A 19251-nucleotide genomic window follows, 5' to 3' on the forward strand; every position below is an offset into this window, starting at 1 on the left:
CTTTATGTATCGAATGCTAAATATACACCGGCAATAGAGTATTTAAAGCCCCTGTAGCCAACTAAAACATATTTCAACCGTCTGATTCTTGATTACGTCAGACGGTTATGAATATGCGGGAAAAAAGATATTTCCGAAAATTTATACGGGTTTTGAAATTACGCTTATACTTGAATCGTGAATATGGTACATTGATACCCCCGATATGTTCTGAATGAAACTGATTAAATGAAACCAATTGTTTGCCAGAGGATACGACCACAAGCAGAGGTAAGAAGATAGGTTGAAAGGTACAGGCATACTAGGTGTGCTGTAACAAGAATTTCCGTCGGCAAGAGGAAATGGCGCCGTATGCTCACTACTAGGCCTAAAGTTCGCCGGTTGCACGCTGTCGCCGCAGACTTTTCGGCCCGCCGTTCTCGAAAACCAGATCGCAGAAGGATGTGGTTTTTGACCCCGCATTCTCTGTACGGTCAAGAATACGGTAGTGCACAAATTAGATGCTAAAAATTCATATTTTTCACGAAAAATGCGATTTTGCCGTAGTCTCGCGAGATCTCGCAATTTCATTAATCGCCTGTGCCCCAGCCAAATTCTATTGACGGGACAAATTATCTAGCAAAAATTGTATTTTCCGGGAAAGAACTTTACATACTTTCTTTTGAGAGTCGTAGAAGTAGCATCGCTCATCTTAATAGGCTTATAACATTTTCTATTAGGTGACATTAATGCCGATTTCTCCGTCCCCGTTGGACGATCGTATCCCGGGATCGTATCTATAGGTTGATGGGCCGATGTACGCGTCCCTCGATCACCCCTATTTGGTACACGAGGAAAATTTGGCGAAATGAAAATTACCAATGGTCCTCAATTTCGCGTGTCAAGTGTACCTAGCCATTTTCATTTACTCAAAATACTAATAAGTATTCTAACTATGACGTGAAAAATCCGGAAATACCCATGAATCAGTGTAAAAATTAGGGAAATTACAATTCTGCCTAACATCAAAGAAATTAGGACATAAAAATATTAAAAAATTAATGACATACCAATTAGGGGTTACCAACTTCAATTTCGTTTTGCAAAAAATCACTGTAATCAACCATTCACTACCTGTACCTCGGAAAAGGAGTACCGACGACTGATGGAATTTTTAAACTTTCACCTGTCTCGCGAGACTGAAACGAGAGTTTAAAAATCGCAATTTTAGTCAAATTTCGGGATTTCACCACACAATTCCTATACCAAACGTGACCCTCCCCTAAGATGGGTTTATAGAAAGTGACCCTCCCCCTTGGATAGTTTTCTAAAAAGTGACCCTCCCCAAATTTCCCCGGCCAACCCCCCTGTAATTATTGGAGGCTCCCTTATGTTGTACTGTCTTGTGTATAACATTTTAACATTTTATTAGTACTCAGCATACACTATCAGAGAGTGTTGTAAGATACAGTACTCACAGTACAAAGTAGGAAAATTACATAATTACATAACTGCATTGCGTCAGTAAATGCAATAAATGCAAAAATCAACATACATTGTAAACAACTTTGCAAAATACCCAATTACCAACTTGGGCAGTGTCACTGGAGGAAACAATAATAATAATTGTATTTTTCAGGAAAACTGCTAATGGTAATGCATTAATTGTAACTCATAATGTTGATGATAACAGCTTTTCTCTTATAAACATTAGTGAATCTCATCTGTAATTTCACAACTATTGTATAAATGTTTTCTTTCCTTGGTAAAATTAGTACAAGTAAAAATTAGATGCCATATATTCATCATCTACTTCATTCATATCACATCTACGACAAGTTTTCTCAGTAACGGAATTTTAGGAGTTTTTTCCTCCTAAGCTCAATTTCTAAGTTGTCACTAACACGAAACTTTGTAAGACAACGCCTCAGGCCAAAATCAGAAATATTACGCAAATAATTTTCAATGGTAAAGTTTGATTTAAACACTCTGTAAGTACGTAATTAATTACCATTACCAGTCTTTCTTTCATCATTATAAAGGTGACTCATCCAAGAGTCAATATAATCTTTCTCCAATTTCTTCCTTACACACTTGAAAAGCTGAAACCTTGATTTTTAGAAAACGACTTGAAGACATTTCTCTGATTACAACTTCCTGTATAGAACTGATTAGGTACTATCATAGATGCAAATAACAACAACAATAACAACAACAACAACAACAAAGTAAAAGCGTCATTGGCAATAAATACAGGGGCCAATAGAAGATGACACAGAAACAGAGAACACAATAGACATGATTTCAACAAACACGAGTGAAAAAAAAATCAAATTGAACACCGATACAGACAGAAACCTAAAATTCATGCGAATCTCCCCTTCCGAACACAGAATAGACTACATTGAGAACGCTCTCAGAAAACGGCGAGATACCAATCAAATCATAAGATAAAAGTGAAATAGCAGTAACTGGAGACTAATAATTAGGACTACATAACAATACAAGGTCTACAAAGACGAATGGAACAAACAGAGAAAAATTCAACCTCAGAAAAGAAACGTACGATGCAAAACATTTTAACGAGAACAAGTCATCGTTGATGACACAGTCCCCACTTGTAATTGATACTTTGATAACAGGTCCTCAGAGAGAATAGAGTCCTCTTCATTAGGTCTGTGATAAAAATACTTTTGAATAAATTCACTTGATACATGTCTGAGTTATGGTTCCGGACATGAAAAAAACGTAACAAAATGGCCACATGGCGGCCATATTGGACCGTATCACAAACAAATCAATGTGCATGTGTATGACATAGGTCAATGTCCTTGTACCAACTTTGAATAAAATCGGTTGAGATATGCCTGAGTTATGGCTCTGTACATGAAAAAATCGTAACAAAATGGCCGCCTGGCGGCCATATTGGATTGTATCACAAAACAAATTGATGTGCATAGCTATGACATACATCAATGTCCTTGTACCAACTTTGAATAAAATCAGTTGAAACATGCTTGAGTAATGGCTCTGTACATGTTGGATTGTATCACAAACAAATTGACATGCATATGTATGACATAGGTCAATGTCCTTGTACCCAGTTTGAATAAAATCAGTTGATACATGTCTGAGTTACAGCTCTGTACATGAAACAATTGTAACAAAATGGCCGCACGGCAGCCATATTGGATCGTATCACAAAACAAATTGACGTGCATATATATGACATTAGTCAATGTCTTTGTACCAACTTTGAATAAAACCGGTTGAAACATGCCTGAGTTATGGCTCTGTACATGTAAAAATCGTAATAAAAGCGGCCATATTGGATTGTATCACAAAACAAATTGAAGTGCATATGTATGACATAGGTCAATGTCCTTGTACCAAGTTTGAATAAAATCGGTTGAGATATGCCTGAGTTATGGCTCTGTACATGAAAAAATTGTAACAAAATGGCCGCACGGCAGCCATATTGGATCGTATCACAAAACAAATTGACGTGCGTCTCTATGTCATTGGTCAATGTCCTTGTACCAACTTTGAATAAAATCGGTTGAAACATGCCTGAGTAATGGCTCTATACATGAAAAAATCGTAATAAAATGGCCGCCTGGCAGCCATATTGGATCGTATCACAAAACAAATCAATGTGCATCTGTATGACATAAGAAGTAATCCTTGTACCAAGTTTGAATGAAATCGCTCCAGGCATCTCTGAGATATCTGCGTGAACGGACGGATGGACGCACGCACGCACGCACGCACGCACGGACGCACGGACATGACCAAACCTATAAGTCCCCCGGACTGTGTCCGTGGGACTAAATATATCTATCTTTCAATCCAGTAAACACAATACGAACACTACCTTGAACCCAGTTGAACAAAATTAGACATTCTTAAGTTTCTTTTTTTGCTACTTGATTGACATTTTTAATAACACTGTTGTTAAAAAAGACCAATATCAAGATTACTATGACGCAGAATTGTTTCGACATGTTTTACCCACTTCGTATTGTTTTTCACTTTGTTCTTCTCGAGCACATTCTAAAATGTGAGTTTCTGGCAACTTATTTAATTTCTACAAACACAACCTTCGTTTTATTTGTATTTATAACAAGATGTCACTTCTTCCTGTCTCACATTAATTTATCAAGAGTTTTGTAATCCATCTGTAAGAACTAGATCATCTGTATACTGTCTGAATGCAACTTATGGGTCTAGCCTGTCTCAAAATAATACAGGTTATCCGCAGGATTTACAAATGTCTAACGACAATAGCAACAAAGTAAAGAAGAGAGAGAGAGAGAGAGAGAGAGAGAGAGAGAGAGAGAGAGAGAGAGAGAGAGAGAGAGAGAGAGAATAGTATAGATGTGACAGTTCCTGATATTCCGACTGTCAGTGCGGAGAACAGATGAAAAGTGGACAACTTCTCATGTACTTGTGGAGAGCTGTTCCCTCTGAAGTTCGCGGGTTACACACAGTCGCCCCAGATTTGTTTTGCCCGCAGAAGAATGCGGTTATTGGCCCACCGCATTCTCTGCATTGGGACTTATAGTGGTATATCGACTACATGCCTCGTATATCGAACGTCGCGCGCTCCATAGGATTCAATGGTAACTCGCCGATGACGTCGCGGGCCGCATAGTCATCACTGGACTGAAAGTGAACCGGAACTATTTTCAATTTGAAAACTTTTCGACATAAAGTCTTGAAATGGCATGTTTTGCACAGAAAATCCCGTTTTTGGAAAATTTCGCATAAAAATATTGATAAACCGCATAACAGTAGTTTAAATATATCAATGCGCCATTCGATGATGAAAATCGTTCTATTTTAACCGTTTTTCGTCTAAAATGAAAATAAAGCATTTAACTATAATTTGCCAATGAACGTAAATATTTTTGGTGCAAAGTGAGTAAGAGAGGCATGTAATAAAAATATTATAGCCCAAACAAGGGACTATGTACCCTCGGGGCAGGAGACCATTTGCCCTCCTTACGTCGGGCAAATGGTCACCTACCCTCGGGCACATAGTCCCATGTTTGGGCTATAATATATAATATCGACTACGGGATCGATAGATCGAGCTTAAAATCTATCTGTTTAGCAGACTACCCAGCTAAGGAGCGCCTGTGATGCCATGGTAAGCTCGCTGTACAAGACCGTGAGTCCGCGTTTAATTGGCGCTTTGACCCGTTGACCTGATGAGGTATGTGTTCAGTGGCATGCGTATAGCTTGGGCCTGGCGGAGATGGATACAAATTTTGTATACGTATTATTGTACAACTTGGATACCATTGTGACGTCCTCTTGAAAGTGTTCAGTTTTGTCATTTGTCTAATTTTCAAATGTACCATACCACACTCTCTGCTAGAGTGAGTTGAGAATAATGAATATCGATTGATTGACTGATTGATTGATTGTTCTGCCGTCGCTCGGCTTTCGTACGACTCTGCGACTACTAGAGTTCTAAAATTCTGAGAAAAAATGTCTCAAACAGCTTAGTTTGTCATTTGAAATACTAAATTCATGACTGAATACGAATGAATGACGGCAAAAGTCGATAGATGAAATTTTGTTCACTGCTGTATCATTGATATCGAAAATATACTGATTATTAAATTAATCCAGAAATACCAAGTTTACAAATATAGTGTAATTAAATTTTGCATCTAGGCCTACTTGAATATATAGATGTACCTAGATTTAAATATTTGATAAAAATTATTTGTTTTTGTATGCTTTTCGCAAAAATTGTGCAGAATAAATGAATGAATGTAAAGGTGTGGAAGTTTTAATATGATTTCCAGCCATATTTGAGCTCCACCAAGTACTCATGACCACAGACACATTACATACTTGAAATGCCAGGGAACAAATATTTATTTGATCAGTTTTTCTTTTTCATTTTTAACAACTAATTAAAGATCATTATCACCATGGAAGGAAATTGAGATAAAATTCCAAAGTTCCCAACTATTTCTGTGAATTTACAAAATATGCAAAATCATAAATGACTTAATCATGTCATGATCTGCAAGCTAATTTTGTGAAACGGTTCTTGTTGGATATCGATGTTGGTAAAAATTTCACCTTTTACCCATCATGTCAAGGAACTTCAGCAATTTTGGATCTGACTATGACGCTTCGCTTCTCAATCATTTCGGTAGCGCAGAAAGCTCTTGCACAACATAATCGGGAACTATTTCGTTCAGCCGTAAGCGTGTTCTGATCTGGTTTTGAGCCGGGTTCAAAAGCTTACAGGCCTAAACGGTACTTATCCTGCAGAACCACGGGCTCACACGGCATGAATACTTTTAGTGATGTTATATTAATAACACATAATTATGAAATGTGAGTATTTTCAACACATATTTTGGGGTATTCAGTCAGGGTTGAGCTTCATTTTTGCTCTTCAAATTCTTGCAAAATCCCTAAAGAGGTATATGGATCATCAAGACAAAGCCGTGATATGTGTCTCATCATAGACCTTATAGGTCTATCGTCCAATAAGCTTATAGCATGTGTACACAGAGAGTTTATGGGACATCCTACAGACGGCTGTGCCAAGTACTTTTCGCGTCCGTACCCGTTCGCTCACTGTTTTTTTTTTCAAGTATTACAGAGCAGAAATGAAGCTCAACCCTGATGAGAAAACAGAACGATTTTATCTATGTCATATTTCATATTTATATATAATTAATATAATGTTTCTCAGACTATTCATGCCTAGTGAACTGTACAAAACGATAAAAGTTGCCCGTCAGGAACTATCGAAGCTATTATGAACCATTTTTTTTTTGCGAAAGCTAAGTTGTGAACAATAATATTTTTATGATAAAAGGAATTAATGCCAACATGATTACGCAAAAAAAAATAATTCTCAGGTATATGAGTAAATATGAGTAACTTTTATGATTTCTCTGCGTCTCTGAGCCCACATTCAGGTATAGTTTTAAATTAAAAGCTCAATTCGAAGAACTCAGTCGCATCCTCTATTACAAATAAATAAATATCGATGTCTCCCCTTTTTACTGAAATTAAAAAAAAAACTGGATGCACAGCTGGCATCCTGGTCGATGGGGCGTACAAACGAAACATGCCGACTCAGACTACTTTTTTGGCCGCTGAGATCGTGGCAGACGACAGGAAATACAATACACCGCGTCAGGAGTTTCACCTAACCAGACAATACGTCTCTCTGTTTTCCTCTGCCACGCTACAGTCTCTATGACCTTGTCACAGTGAAGTTGGACAGGGATTTTTTTTTTCAAATATGTCTAAATTATACATGACCAAAGCCAATCAAATTGCTATGACTAAATGGGAACTGTGCAACAAACATTTCATTGAAACAATTTTTCTCGGTGACGCAGGAGCTATTTGAAATATTGCTGACCCTTCCGTTATATTGTATAGTACACAAGCGTGTGTAAGGCGTGCATCGAAGAGGGTACGTGGCATTACCCTTCTCAAAGCACCCTGGGTATTTCTCTTCCTGCTCCGCCATTTTGGTGATAACCAGCGAGCGGGCCCCGTCTCCGTCTCACGGTGTGTTTCAGGTCTTCTCAGAAAGATGTCGTCGCAGAATGAATTGCTAAGCAAAGCAGAGGATATCGCTGATCAGGTATGGCTGATGCACCAGCATGTCTTTGATTTCTGATGGCTTTGTCATCATATTTTCTGTAAGTGTTATGGGTTTACCCTTGCAATCACCCCCTTGCCCGATACAGACACTGTGCAGTGCAGTGACACTGCGCTACTTCCGCTAGTCACGGCCGGTCTGGACCGTGCGGCAGTGATCGGCGAACAGACCAGCTGTGCTGTCACCGCAAACTTGAGCTCTTTTGAAACCTCTGCTCTTGCGTGGATGAGCTTGAATGTATTAACGCTTTTGCAGACTTTGTTCATTGATATACGAATGAAAGGGCTGCAATCCCAATAGTCGAACTTCAGTGTACAGGGCCGGGCTCTCGACTCACTACTGCTTGTTCGACTATCATCGGTAGCGATCCTAAAATAAACGGGTGACCAGTTGTACATGTAGTACAACGTCGGCAAGGTATTGGGTATACAACGTCGGACTTCGATTTTGAAGTCAAAGTCCCTCTGCCGGGCACTTCAAGGTGCTTGCACAAAAGACGGCTGTCGAAAAATCCCACAATCCGATTTCCGGCAGTTATGGAGAAAATGTTTTCAAAAGCTGCTTATAAAAAGCAAATAAGTTAACTTATTTATTTATTATGAGACCGCATTGTTCCTTACTCCACGTGAAACTGTTGGAAGGCTGGTGTAGATAAGATTGTTGGAAGGGTTCTGCTTGGACGAAAATGTCGTCAGAAGCATTTTTGAAATTCTTACAATCTGCTGTACTCCTTGTGCTGATTGGCAGTAGCTTAAAATATCAAATATATAGTGCTTAAGTCAGATTAGGAATAATCAAAAGATACATAGATTTGAAATTGGTTGATACAGTTGAAGCAATCAGTATGTTACAACTACAATTATTGAAACATTCATTGAAAACACCAGAAAAGTCAGCGTGTAAGTCACAAGAACACAAAAGACCATTAATGTCTTTAAGAACACAAACACTGCACTACCACCAGTCAAAGAAGAAAGTTATCATCAACTAAAATATGTAGTTTCAAACATCATGGGCAGTCTGCCTTTTCCTTACCAATCAAACATTTCACATCAATTTAAAGTAAGCTCCCATTTAGTCATTAGTCTGTGAATTGGTGTGTAAATTCAAATTACCACCCAGTGTACATTTATACAATGTGTACTTCATATTGTATGTTTTATGCCTTCCATTCAGTTGAGTAGCTAAAAATAAAACATATGGTAAGGTCTTTTGAATGTTTAACGACACCAATAAAGATTTGTCCTCATTCACAACATGACTTTATCACAGATTACTACTTTGGTTATTGTTGCAACTCTGATCGAGTATAGCCAGTGAAAGCTTGCAGACTGCTTACTGTCACAGACTAGGAAAAGTTCACAGGATTTGGGAAATTTTAAAAGCACATGGTGACTGGATTTTCCAAGAGAGTATTTCCAGCTCTTCACACCTGTTGTTGATCAAACAGATATATGTATGTACTGACAAGCAGGATGATGTGAGGTCAAAAAAACCCATACTGTCAAAGTATTTATGTAGAAAAAAAATAATTTTTCCCATCTTATATATATATATATATATATATATATATATATATATATATATATATATATATATATATATATATATATATATATATATACAAATTACTTCAATACAAAAAATCATACAGCCAATATATATGTACATATGTATTTACAGTAGTATCTGTTTGAGCTTGCATTTTACAACTTACAAGTCTGAGAAAAAAGTCGCACAGTGGCAGCTGCTGTAGTTTGTTATAGAAGCACTTGAACTTCGAAACAAAAGAGTTCAAAGCTTGTGCAGTATGCATGCTTTACCCAGTTACAGATTAAAGAAGGGAGAAATTATTAGTAATATTACTCTCATAAAAGAGAAATTGAAAGAGTTTTGTACTCGTATGAAAAAGAAAGGAAACAATTTGTCAGATAATTGAACTTTTAAACCAAATTTCTTTCATGGCAAAGGCCATATTGCCTGAGGAAATGTTTGTTTTTCGCCATATGTATGTGTGTTTTCATCATACTCCCATACTGTCTTCAACAGGACATTGGTAAGCTAGGTACTGAAAATGAGTCATAAATTTAATAGATTGGATAATGCACAAGAAGATTGCCATGTAGACTGGTGTACTTGAAATGGATGGTGATTTAATAGATTCCCTTGGTAAAAAGTAGCATCAATTGGAATTTTTAGGCAGAATGCACTGAGGAAGTTTAGTGACGCAGTTTTGCTCATTAATTGCCTGAAGGGAACATTTGAAATTACTGTCACCTTTAATCAGGAGAGAAAAAAAGAGTCATTGTACTAAATCGGTGTGAACTGGCTGAAAAAGAATAAATTGTAATAATTTTATAGTTCTAAGATATTTGTGCCAGATGCACACTTGACTTCTGCATCACCTGGTAGTTCTGAAGCATCAACTTGTTTGTTAGGAATGGAGTTGAATTTTGAATGATGAATTGCAATCGCAAGATGCAGTAGAAAATCATCAGATGTCATTGAGAGGAAGTAATACGTGGTCAGCACAATCCCACACTATTACTTTGCCACAGAGGTATTTCGGCTACAGTACATGGTGAACACGGACAAACGATCAACTTTCCAGACACCACACTTGGCCTTGGAGGTAGACATAGGGTCCATTCACTTGTAAATATTTGCCAATTCCTTGGGTTTCAGAGATACCTTACTGAACTGCTCCACCTGTCCAGTGTGTATACCCCATCATATCAGAGTCAGTTTACATCAGGCATATAAGTTAATCGCTCCAAGTCAGTAACAATGACAAATACTGTTCACAAGTTACATGTTTGATGTTTTGTGCAGAAAAATAACCCATGGGACATGTTTTTTGTTGTAAATGTATTGATGAGTGTATGTTTTCAAATGAGTTGTGCAGGTTCAGTTGTAGCGATGCACCTTTTCCCACAAACAGTTTAACGTTCAAATATTTGAATGATTCTGTGAGATGATACTGAGGTGTATGTACATCAATGTACAACGTACACATATGCACTTGTACTGTACTGGTATTATACATGTTAAAGCAGTCTTTGCTTTGACAATGTGAATGCAAGCAGCACATCAACATTGTAAGGTGTCCCATTACCTTTTACTGCTTTCAAGAATGTGAATTTTTTTCACTATGGAACCTTTCTGCTTGCTCAGCACTGGGTACATGTGCCAGCCTCTGATTGGCTGTTACCATAACATTCAGCAAAAACGTTGCCGCAGCCAATTATTGTAGACCATTCCCTTCCCTTTATCATTGTATCACCTGCAGTGTACAACAGAGCCTTTGCCAGGATGATCTCTGAATTCAAATTTGTAGGTTTGCTTACAATTTACATTTTCTTCCATACGTGGAGTATGTTTATACATTCTGGTGGTTAATCTATTTTAAATAGTTAGGCATATTAGGATATTGAATGAGTGGAAGACCTTCAAGTCTTTGATTTACTTTAGTGAAAAGTTTAAATCACAAAAGTTGAAAAAAAAAAAGTTTAAATGTCCTCACTTTCCTACCAAGTCAGTAAAAAGCAGTATTGAGCCAAAATCTATTTTCACCTACTTGGCATATCCTATACACAAGAATGTAATGAAATAGTGCCCACTTTAGCAGCTTGATCCCCTAAAATTACCGCGGAATAGAGTGAGTGTCATTTGTCTGTGCTGGTGATTATATATAAGAGTATGACATGTCACTGACTTTTGCGGCATTATGGCCCATGAATGCCAGCTTCTGGGCACCCTGAAAATCGATATAATTTCCACTGACTTCGCTTTAATTGGGTTGGACCGATACAATTCATCATGTTCAGCTCCTCTGATAAACTTATCCATGCTTTACCTGGTGTAGTGAGAAAATTCTTTCTGAAAGGAACTATACTGTTAGTCAGTATCATTTCATGGGGCATACTTATCATCAGAAATCTTCCGTCAGCAGTTCAAGATCACAATGTAACTGAATGTGTAGACAGACTTAGCTGTGCAGCCCAGATACATATTCAGTATATAATAATTTCTCAATGAACATTTAGACTGTGTCAAAGGTGAACACTGAAAAGTATGGTTCAATGCAGTGGGACATATGTTACATGTACCTTCTGTGATATAGATATCAGTTTGTGAACACAGATGAGTTAAAAACTACAGCCAGGAGTGTGTTACAGTCAGATGGTGTATGATTTCTGTAGAATCACAAAAATATGGTAGATTTGTTTTGAATATTTACGTTTTTTGTTTGTCAGATCTGTGTGTTCATGTATTTAACCTTGCAAGTCTTAAAAAGTAGTGTTGCTGATGTTTCAAGCAGCAAAGAAATTTTTAAAAACATTTGTCAGCAATTGGCAGCCCAGCATGGCAGAGGAATTGCTCAAAGTCTAGGTAAAATGAAAATGTGAAAAAATTGAGCATGTTATTGTGAACCGGTTGATAAAACCAACACATGTTCATCATGTTCACGTCTGGCTTCTATGCCATATCATAATATTAACCCTTTCACCATCATGGTTTGGTCCAAACCCATTGTTATCAATGGTGATCTGGACCGAATTACAGGGAACTGGGGGTCAACTGGTTAGTACAATGATGTTATAAGGTAGTACACAACATTTACATTCATAATCACAAACATAGATGTGCATGAATATTTAGATGTGAAAAGCAGTGTGAAATGATATGATATTCTGCAACTCTGGCTTGATTGGTAAAATACTCCATTTGCATTGGGTCAGTCACACATTTCATAAGATAGTGCAAAATGCCTGGAAAAAGATCAGACTTGTACAGCTGTTCATTTCGGTCAACATACTGTGTGTTTTAAAACTGATATCGTCTATCATGAACTTGTTGCTATGTTGCACAGGTGTACATGCAGTAAAGTCAAGTTATATGGCATTCTCTTGCCGACCTTCACCGCTACATCATCATTGAGCGCACCAGCTGTTGTGTTTATGTACCTAGGGTAATTTTCACTGTCTGGATCAAGGCATAGCACCTGTGTCCTCAGGTGCCCTGACATTGAAAACTCTCAAAATGTCAAGTTCATATTGATTTGAATCACATTAGACCTGAACTATCATCCAGGTTGACAAACATTGTAATCTGGAGTGGACTTCAACTCTGCAGTTGCTTGATCAAACACTTGGCTGTACAGAGTCAGTGTGTGTTATACTTTGATAACTGTACCATGTGATCTGGTTTGCTTTGTCGCACCACCATGTATATACCAGGGTTCTCAATGAGGTGATTTTGAGGGATGGGCCACCGCTGTACTTTTGGGCAGTTTTATTCATATGTTAATAACCACACCAAGTAGGTAATTTGCATAAGACAATGATATGCAAATTTTGACATTATGCAAATTAGTAACCATTTGTTATTCCAAGCTGTGCAGAACTAACACACATACGGTGCTGACATCTATCTCTTATTTTTTTTCTCTTCATCCATTTTCAGATTCTGAGACACAGCAAGCATGTACTGCCACACATAGCCAGACTCTGTCTGATTAGCACGTTTTTAGAAGACGGTATTCGTATGTGGTTTCAATGGAATGAACAGAGAGACTACATAGACTCAACATGGGGTGTAGGGTATTTTCTTAGGTGAGTGTCAACATGCCAATTCCTTCAAGCTGAAAGCAGATCTCTCAACTTGGATTGCGGGTTAATGCTTTTTTCAGTAGCTTAACCAGTAATCTGTTTTCCATTCAAGCATTTTGTTAATTAACATTAATCCCTCCAGTACCCAAGTTGAACATGTCAATCATATTTCTGACCATGTTATCTCCAAACATATTACAAAATCTAAGTTCAAAGCAATGAACAGCAGTTTATTTGTAATTTGATATTTGAAAATTAATCATCCACATTTAGATTTCTTACAGAATCTGAATTCATGATATCAGATCAAATCAAAATGGCATTTATTTTAGATATCATTGTTGAAAATGCAATTTCATTGAGTATGTGAGTGACACTTTCAAGTAACTTTGACCCAGCATTGTTAATCGTAATTCCCCCCGACAAACAGAATTTTATTTATATTATTACCATATTAACTAGCAATGTCCACAGATATGAGTTTTGCAGAACATATACGTACTTAATCATTGTAAAACAATCTGGATTACAAATGAATTTTCTTCTTTCCTATCTTTTCCACACAGTTCTATTTTTGTGTTATTAAACCTTGTTGGCCAGATAGGAGGATGTGTGATGGTGCTAAGTCGGAAACAAGTACCAATAGCCTGTGGCTTGCTGATAGGAATCATTGCATTACAGGTGAGAATTAAACCAGTGTCAGTCATTGGAGCAATTATAAAAATGAAGAGAACTTTATAGCAGTAGTGTAAAAAAAAGGTTACAATGTGCATAAAACTATTGTCTTTAATCACTTCTAGTTCTGGAGTCATAAGTGTAATGAAACATCTTATCTATTTCTATTAAACACATGTAATGCGGTAATTAACAAGAATCCCCATAAAGGACAAATGCACATGAAATTAATTTTATCATGATAATGTATTTTTTTGACAATTCAAAACTGTAAATACCACCACTTTGTCTCAAACCGTTATAGGAAAGGTCCCACAATCTTAATTTTAAAATGAATGCATTCATGATATCAAATTTTCACTGGAAAACAACAGCTCTACAATACCTTTCTGCCTTACTGACTTGAGTTTGCTTTGCGTGCTTGGCTCACACAGTAACCCCCTATTTTAACTCAGTGACCCTATTTTAAGCATCATGGGACACTGTGTCCTACCTTTTCAAATCCTGGGCAAAACACTGGTGATGGATCCATGTGAGTTAGCTCACACTCTGGTACTTATACTGATCTGTATTCACCACTGAGAGCAATAGGATGAAACAATACCAAGGAAAGGGTAATTGTATGCAGCAACGTAGTTATGCTAAATGTACATTCAATAGTATTGCCAGCATAACAACAGTAACAGTGCAGTACAGTGACATTGTTTTTCCTTTGTATTTTTCTATATTCAGACAGTAGCCTACAGCATTTTATGGGATGCCAAATTTTTGATGAGGTGAGTTGTGTTTGATCTTAAACTATCTATCCTGCATGATATCTTCTCTGAATATGGTACACTGAACTGAGACAAGTACATTCAAATTCCATGTTGATAACTGCTTTCCCTGGATTGAGCAACGTGGACTCTAATTCAAATGCAAGCTGTTGTTGTACTCTTCAACTTAAGCTTTTTTCCCGGAAAGATATTTTCTCTCAGGGAACAGTATTCCAGTTTTCATGCCAATCAGCAAATATGTTATAGTTTTATGGTATACACCTCAGCAAAGTTGTTAAAATCTCATTGCCTCATCCCTGTACATTTGTACTTGGCAATGCATTAGTTCAGTGATATAAAGAGAATTTTCATAATTCCAGTCACTGCTGAAGGACAGACTAAGTGAATTATTAAGTGCTAAATGCCAGGAAGACACTGTTGTCAAATCTAATTAAGTTAAGGGGTCTTAGTAAATGAAGCATCAGAGTTTGCAGACTGTCAGGTTTATAGGCGTTACATATGCTGAAGATGTAAAAGATAAAATGTAAGATTCTAAAACTGTGTCTCCAAATGTACTTTGAATCATAGGATTAACTGAAGTTGAACTGAGTTTTTCGTCTCTTTCCTCCCACAGAAATCTTTCTCTGGCTGGTGGCATTATCCTGTTGTTGGCAGAGAGTCGTGTTGAAGGCAAGAGTCTCTTCGCGGGCGTTCCAACACTGGGTGACAACAGCCCTAAGAACTACATGCAACTCGGTGGTCGTATCCTTCTGGTCCTCATGTTCATGTCGCTGCTCCGCTTTGAGTTCTCTCCTCTGCAGATGATTCAGAACATCGTTGGTTCGGCCTTGATGGTCTGCGTCGCTGTCGGCTTCAAAACTAAACTTTCAGCGCTAGTCTTAGTTATCTGGCTAACTTGTCTGAATTTCTACTTCAACGCTTGGTGGAATATCCCAGAGTACAGGCCAATGCGTGACTTCCTCAAATATGATTTCTTCCAGACATTATCAGTGATAGGTGGCCTTCTGCTTGTGGTTGCCCTTGGCCCTGGGGGAGTCAGTTTAGACGAACACAAAAAGAAATGGTAGACAAAGTTTTTTTTTTCGCCATAAAATGTCAGTGGCTTAACAGATTGCACATCAGTTTGTGGAAAATTCACCAGTAATCACCATCCTAGGGGACCTTATGTAGATTAGCTCTTAGTGATGTAAAATATACAGCTTAAGTAGTTTTGTTAGAAAAAAAATCTCAAACCTGCGTAGTTTAAAAAAATACTTATAGACCTCCAACATTTATTTAAGAAGAGGAATATAACTTTGAGTTGGGAGGGGACCTTGTAAATAATAATAAGGTACTTAGTGTGTGAGTCTGGAGCCATTAAGATTTATGAAAAAGGAATTTATTGCTTTAAATCTAGGTCTCCTGAGCCCGAGCAAAACTGTGAATTTTTCACATTCTGCACAAGTCCAATTACCAGCAGATCCACCCATGTTAGTGCATTAGAGTTCTTGGCTTTCACTGACTTGCCACCGTGGCAATAGCTTTCTTGGTAGCATCTTGACCAAAACTTACCGAAAACTTCAGAAACAGTTTTATGGTCAAGATGTGAATACTGTCTGTTCTTGTCTTGCTAACATCTCTTATATCAATAAATTAAATACCATTCATGTTGAATTTTAATATCACTTATACCAACAAATTAAATACCGTTCATGTTGAATTTTAGTTCATGATATGGGCAGCACTGATATATATTCATGTTCCAGTTTATGCTTACACCCCCAGATTTGGTGTTGTATCTGCACTTTTTGTAAGTACTTTGGACAAGACCATTGTGAACTAGGGGTGTGCAGCCTAAACCTTTCACCCACCACTCTTACTTTCTGATAGAGACTGTTTGAAAGAAGAAGGAAAGCTTCTGTTACAGGGTTGATACAATTAAATTTTGATTTTTTCCGCAATAATTCAGAAGGTGTTTAATAATTGGAGCAGATAACATTAGAAAAGAAGTCATTGTCAAATTTGAAAGTAATGGTGGTGAATGGTCAATGGTTGTATTCAAATTAGATTTTGGATCTATGATTATTTAAATATGACCTGTCATGTTTCATTATTAACTCATTTTGTCAGCAAACTCCCACCTTTGTAAGCCCCACTGTCAAAACAGAGTCTCTTTTTTGTAAAAGTTTATATCAAAAATGTCTAAAAAAGAAGCAAAGCAAGAGAAAATAACGTCCCTGAGAAAGTGCGATTCAAGTGCGATTCTTGAATTTGAAACTGTACTGTACGGTGCCAGAATCCCAGTATGAGAACTACAAACCCACACTAGAACCTTGACATGTACAAATAAGCCTGATTAATATGTATTATAATGATTGGCAGCTGATCGGGCCTTCAGATCTGCATGTAAATCAGCAGCCACTTTGGCACAGTGCCAATGTTTCTTTATCACAGGTGCACATGTACAATTCTTTCCTAAGTTTTCATGTTCATAATTGGTGGAGTTCCTTAAAGTCTGACAAAATCATGTTTCTATCGGTGAAATCGTTTCTTTGAACTCCGTGAAATTTTGTATTATTACAGTAGTAGATTTCAAAAATCTTTTGAAATGAAAAACTAGATTAATGTCTGCTCTACTGTCACTGCATGTGCCAAGTCTTTTGCTGCTTTTCAAGGTTTTGTTGTGGGCTTGGCGGGCAGCATCATGGACAGGCTGAAAGTACATGGTACCCTGCTTTGAACTCTGCCTCTTGATTTATTTTTCATGGAACAGGGTTGAAATCAACCCAAATATATTTCTGTTGTTGCTGTCATGTACGCACCATTACCTCTTAATGTTTTGCACAAATGAGTGCAGCATCTCATGAAGTATTCCAACATTAAAATTCAGAAAGCTGTTATTACAGTTACTCAAAGTTGTAAGTTTCCTAGCATCATTTCTAGACTCTAGAGGGCGCTCTGAACAAAACAGAAAATTGCCAGTTTTCACTCATTGTCTGTCGATATGCCACATATTCTTTCAGACTTTTAAGTTATGTTTTCAACAAGAGAATTGTAAACACTTGTCTCCCAGTTATGAATTTTTTTTTAGTGTATTATCAGATTGTTTTGTCTTGATTTAAACCAATGCTAGAAGCTTCATGATTCGATCATTTGATGTATAAAAATACTGAAATAAATTTTTAAAACAAAACTGTAACTTTGTTTTATTTCTTAGATACATGTTGTCTTAGTAAAACTCAAGAGTAGTAGTTTGGTTGTCCATATGAGGCCATGTTGGTTCATGAACCATGGCAACATTGCCAGTATAATCAGTTTATGGCTGTTGAAGCCGCAAGTCATGGTATAATTTTCTGGCAAATTGCATTAGTGCAGTGTCAAAGGATTTGGTAGTCCATGAATAAAACTTTGTTGAATTTTTGTATAAAATGACAGAAAATTATCACGTGATACTCAAATGAGCCTTAATTATGCTAAATCATTTCTTTTTTCACCAATGGAATACCACAGTCTTGTCAATAAAGGTGCTGCAACAGGCAGAAATTTCAGACCCTATTACACCACTGTGATCACTGAGCACTGTATACAGTCATGCATTCACAGTGCTGCGTGCAGATCTATATACCAAGCCTGGTCCCAGCCATGTGACATCCAGCGGACACAGACCTGTACTACAGGGTTGTGTCAGAGTCTACACCGAGGACCTGTCACACGGGGCAGATTTGTTGTGTCGTGTACTTGGCTACCTGCATGACATTGAACTATTTCCAAGGAACTCCTGTCACTTGAGATAGAGAAAATGTTTAACAAACAACCACTTGTTGCATTTCTACCTGTCCTGTAAATATTAAGTGCAAACCAGATATGAACTGAACATGCTCACGTGTGTAGTAGTGAGTCAGGGCTGTCATTTAGTTCAACTAGTCTTTATCATAGAGTGGTATGTGACATAAGCATAAATAGCAAGTTTCATTAACTTTCGTGATTAATTACAGGATATGGTAATTAGTGGCTGACAAGTGTCATTCTTATTTCATTATTATTCATTCGCATAGTGTAGAAAGATGTACTCTGTAAGATTAATATGCTAATATATGTTTAGAATAAAAATAGTCTGATGTGAAAAACACAACATGGATGATAAAAGTCGATTACAAAATGTTAGGAGAAATTGCTCCTTTGGTTTGATACAGCGTAGATGCTATTAGGTTTGGGAGTGTTGCCCTACTATTCATTATATAAATTTTCCTGGAAATGTCTTTGTAGAAGAGGGGTACATTATGGATTTGTTTGTGTAAGAACGATACCTGAAAGTGGTAGTGGAGTAGAAATGGCGCCCTCATGTGTGCAGCTGCAGAAGTTATAGTCAGTTTCTGTCAATCTTTGGCTGAATCAGATATGCATTGATTGTCACTTTTATCTTATCAAAAACCACAGTGTTTCGTATATTCCAGATAGTGTATTTAACATAAGAAGTAATACAATATATTATTTCTGAGATCGAATCATCAATGTCTGCTCCAGTTATTGCCATTTTTTTAAGTCAGTGTCTTCATGTAGTCCATGCTCTTTAGTT

At 37.2% G+C, this 19251-nt stretch overlaps 2 protein-coding genes across 2 annotated transcripts in view; both read left to right on the top strand.

Annotated features, from left to right (window-relative positions):
* LOC139152724 (UDP-glucuronosyltransferase 2C1-like) overlaps positions 1 to 19251 on the top strand; it is a 567100-nt gene that overhangs the window by 46245 nt on the left and 501604 nt on the right. The window lies entirely within an intron of this gene.
* On the top strand, positions 7454 to 17868 carry LOC139152706 (surfeit locus protein 4-like). The gene is made up of 5 exons (XM_070726006.1): positions 7454 to 7615; positions 13100 to 13248; positions 13812 to 13926; positions 14653 to 14696; positions 15310 to 17868. The coding sequence occupies exons 1-5, from the start codon at positions 7565 to 7567 to the stop codon at positions 15761 to 15763; spliced, it is 813 nt and encodes a 270-aa protein (XP_070582107.1). The 5' UTR covers positions 7454 to 7564; the 3' UTR covers positions 15764 to 17868.

Source organism: Ptychodera flava, chromosome 16 (assembly GCF_041260155.1).
Source record: "Ptychodera flava strain L36383 chromosome 16, AS_Pfla_20210202, whole genome shotgun sequence".
Classification (NCBI taxonomy): Eukaryota; Metazoa; Hemichordata; class Enteropneusta; family Ptychoderidae; genus Ptychodera; species Ptychodera flava.

What these genes read in the sequence shown, in the direction of transcription:
- LOC139152706 (XM_070726006.1), top strand. Translation starts at nt 7,565, where the DNA reads ATGTCGTCGCAGAATGAATTGCTAAGCAAAGCAGAGGATATCGCTGAT. An exon ending in CAGAGGATATCGCTGATCAG is followed by an intron (nt 7,616 to 13,099) that starts GTATGGCTGATG and finishes ATCCATTTTCAG; the next exon opens with ATTCTGAGACACAGCAAGCA. An exon ending in GGTGTAGGGTATTTTCTTAG is followed by an intron (nt 13,249 to 13,811) that starts GTGAGTGTCAAC and finishes TTTTCCACACAG; the next exon opens with TTCTATTTTTGTGTTATTAA.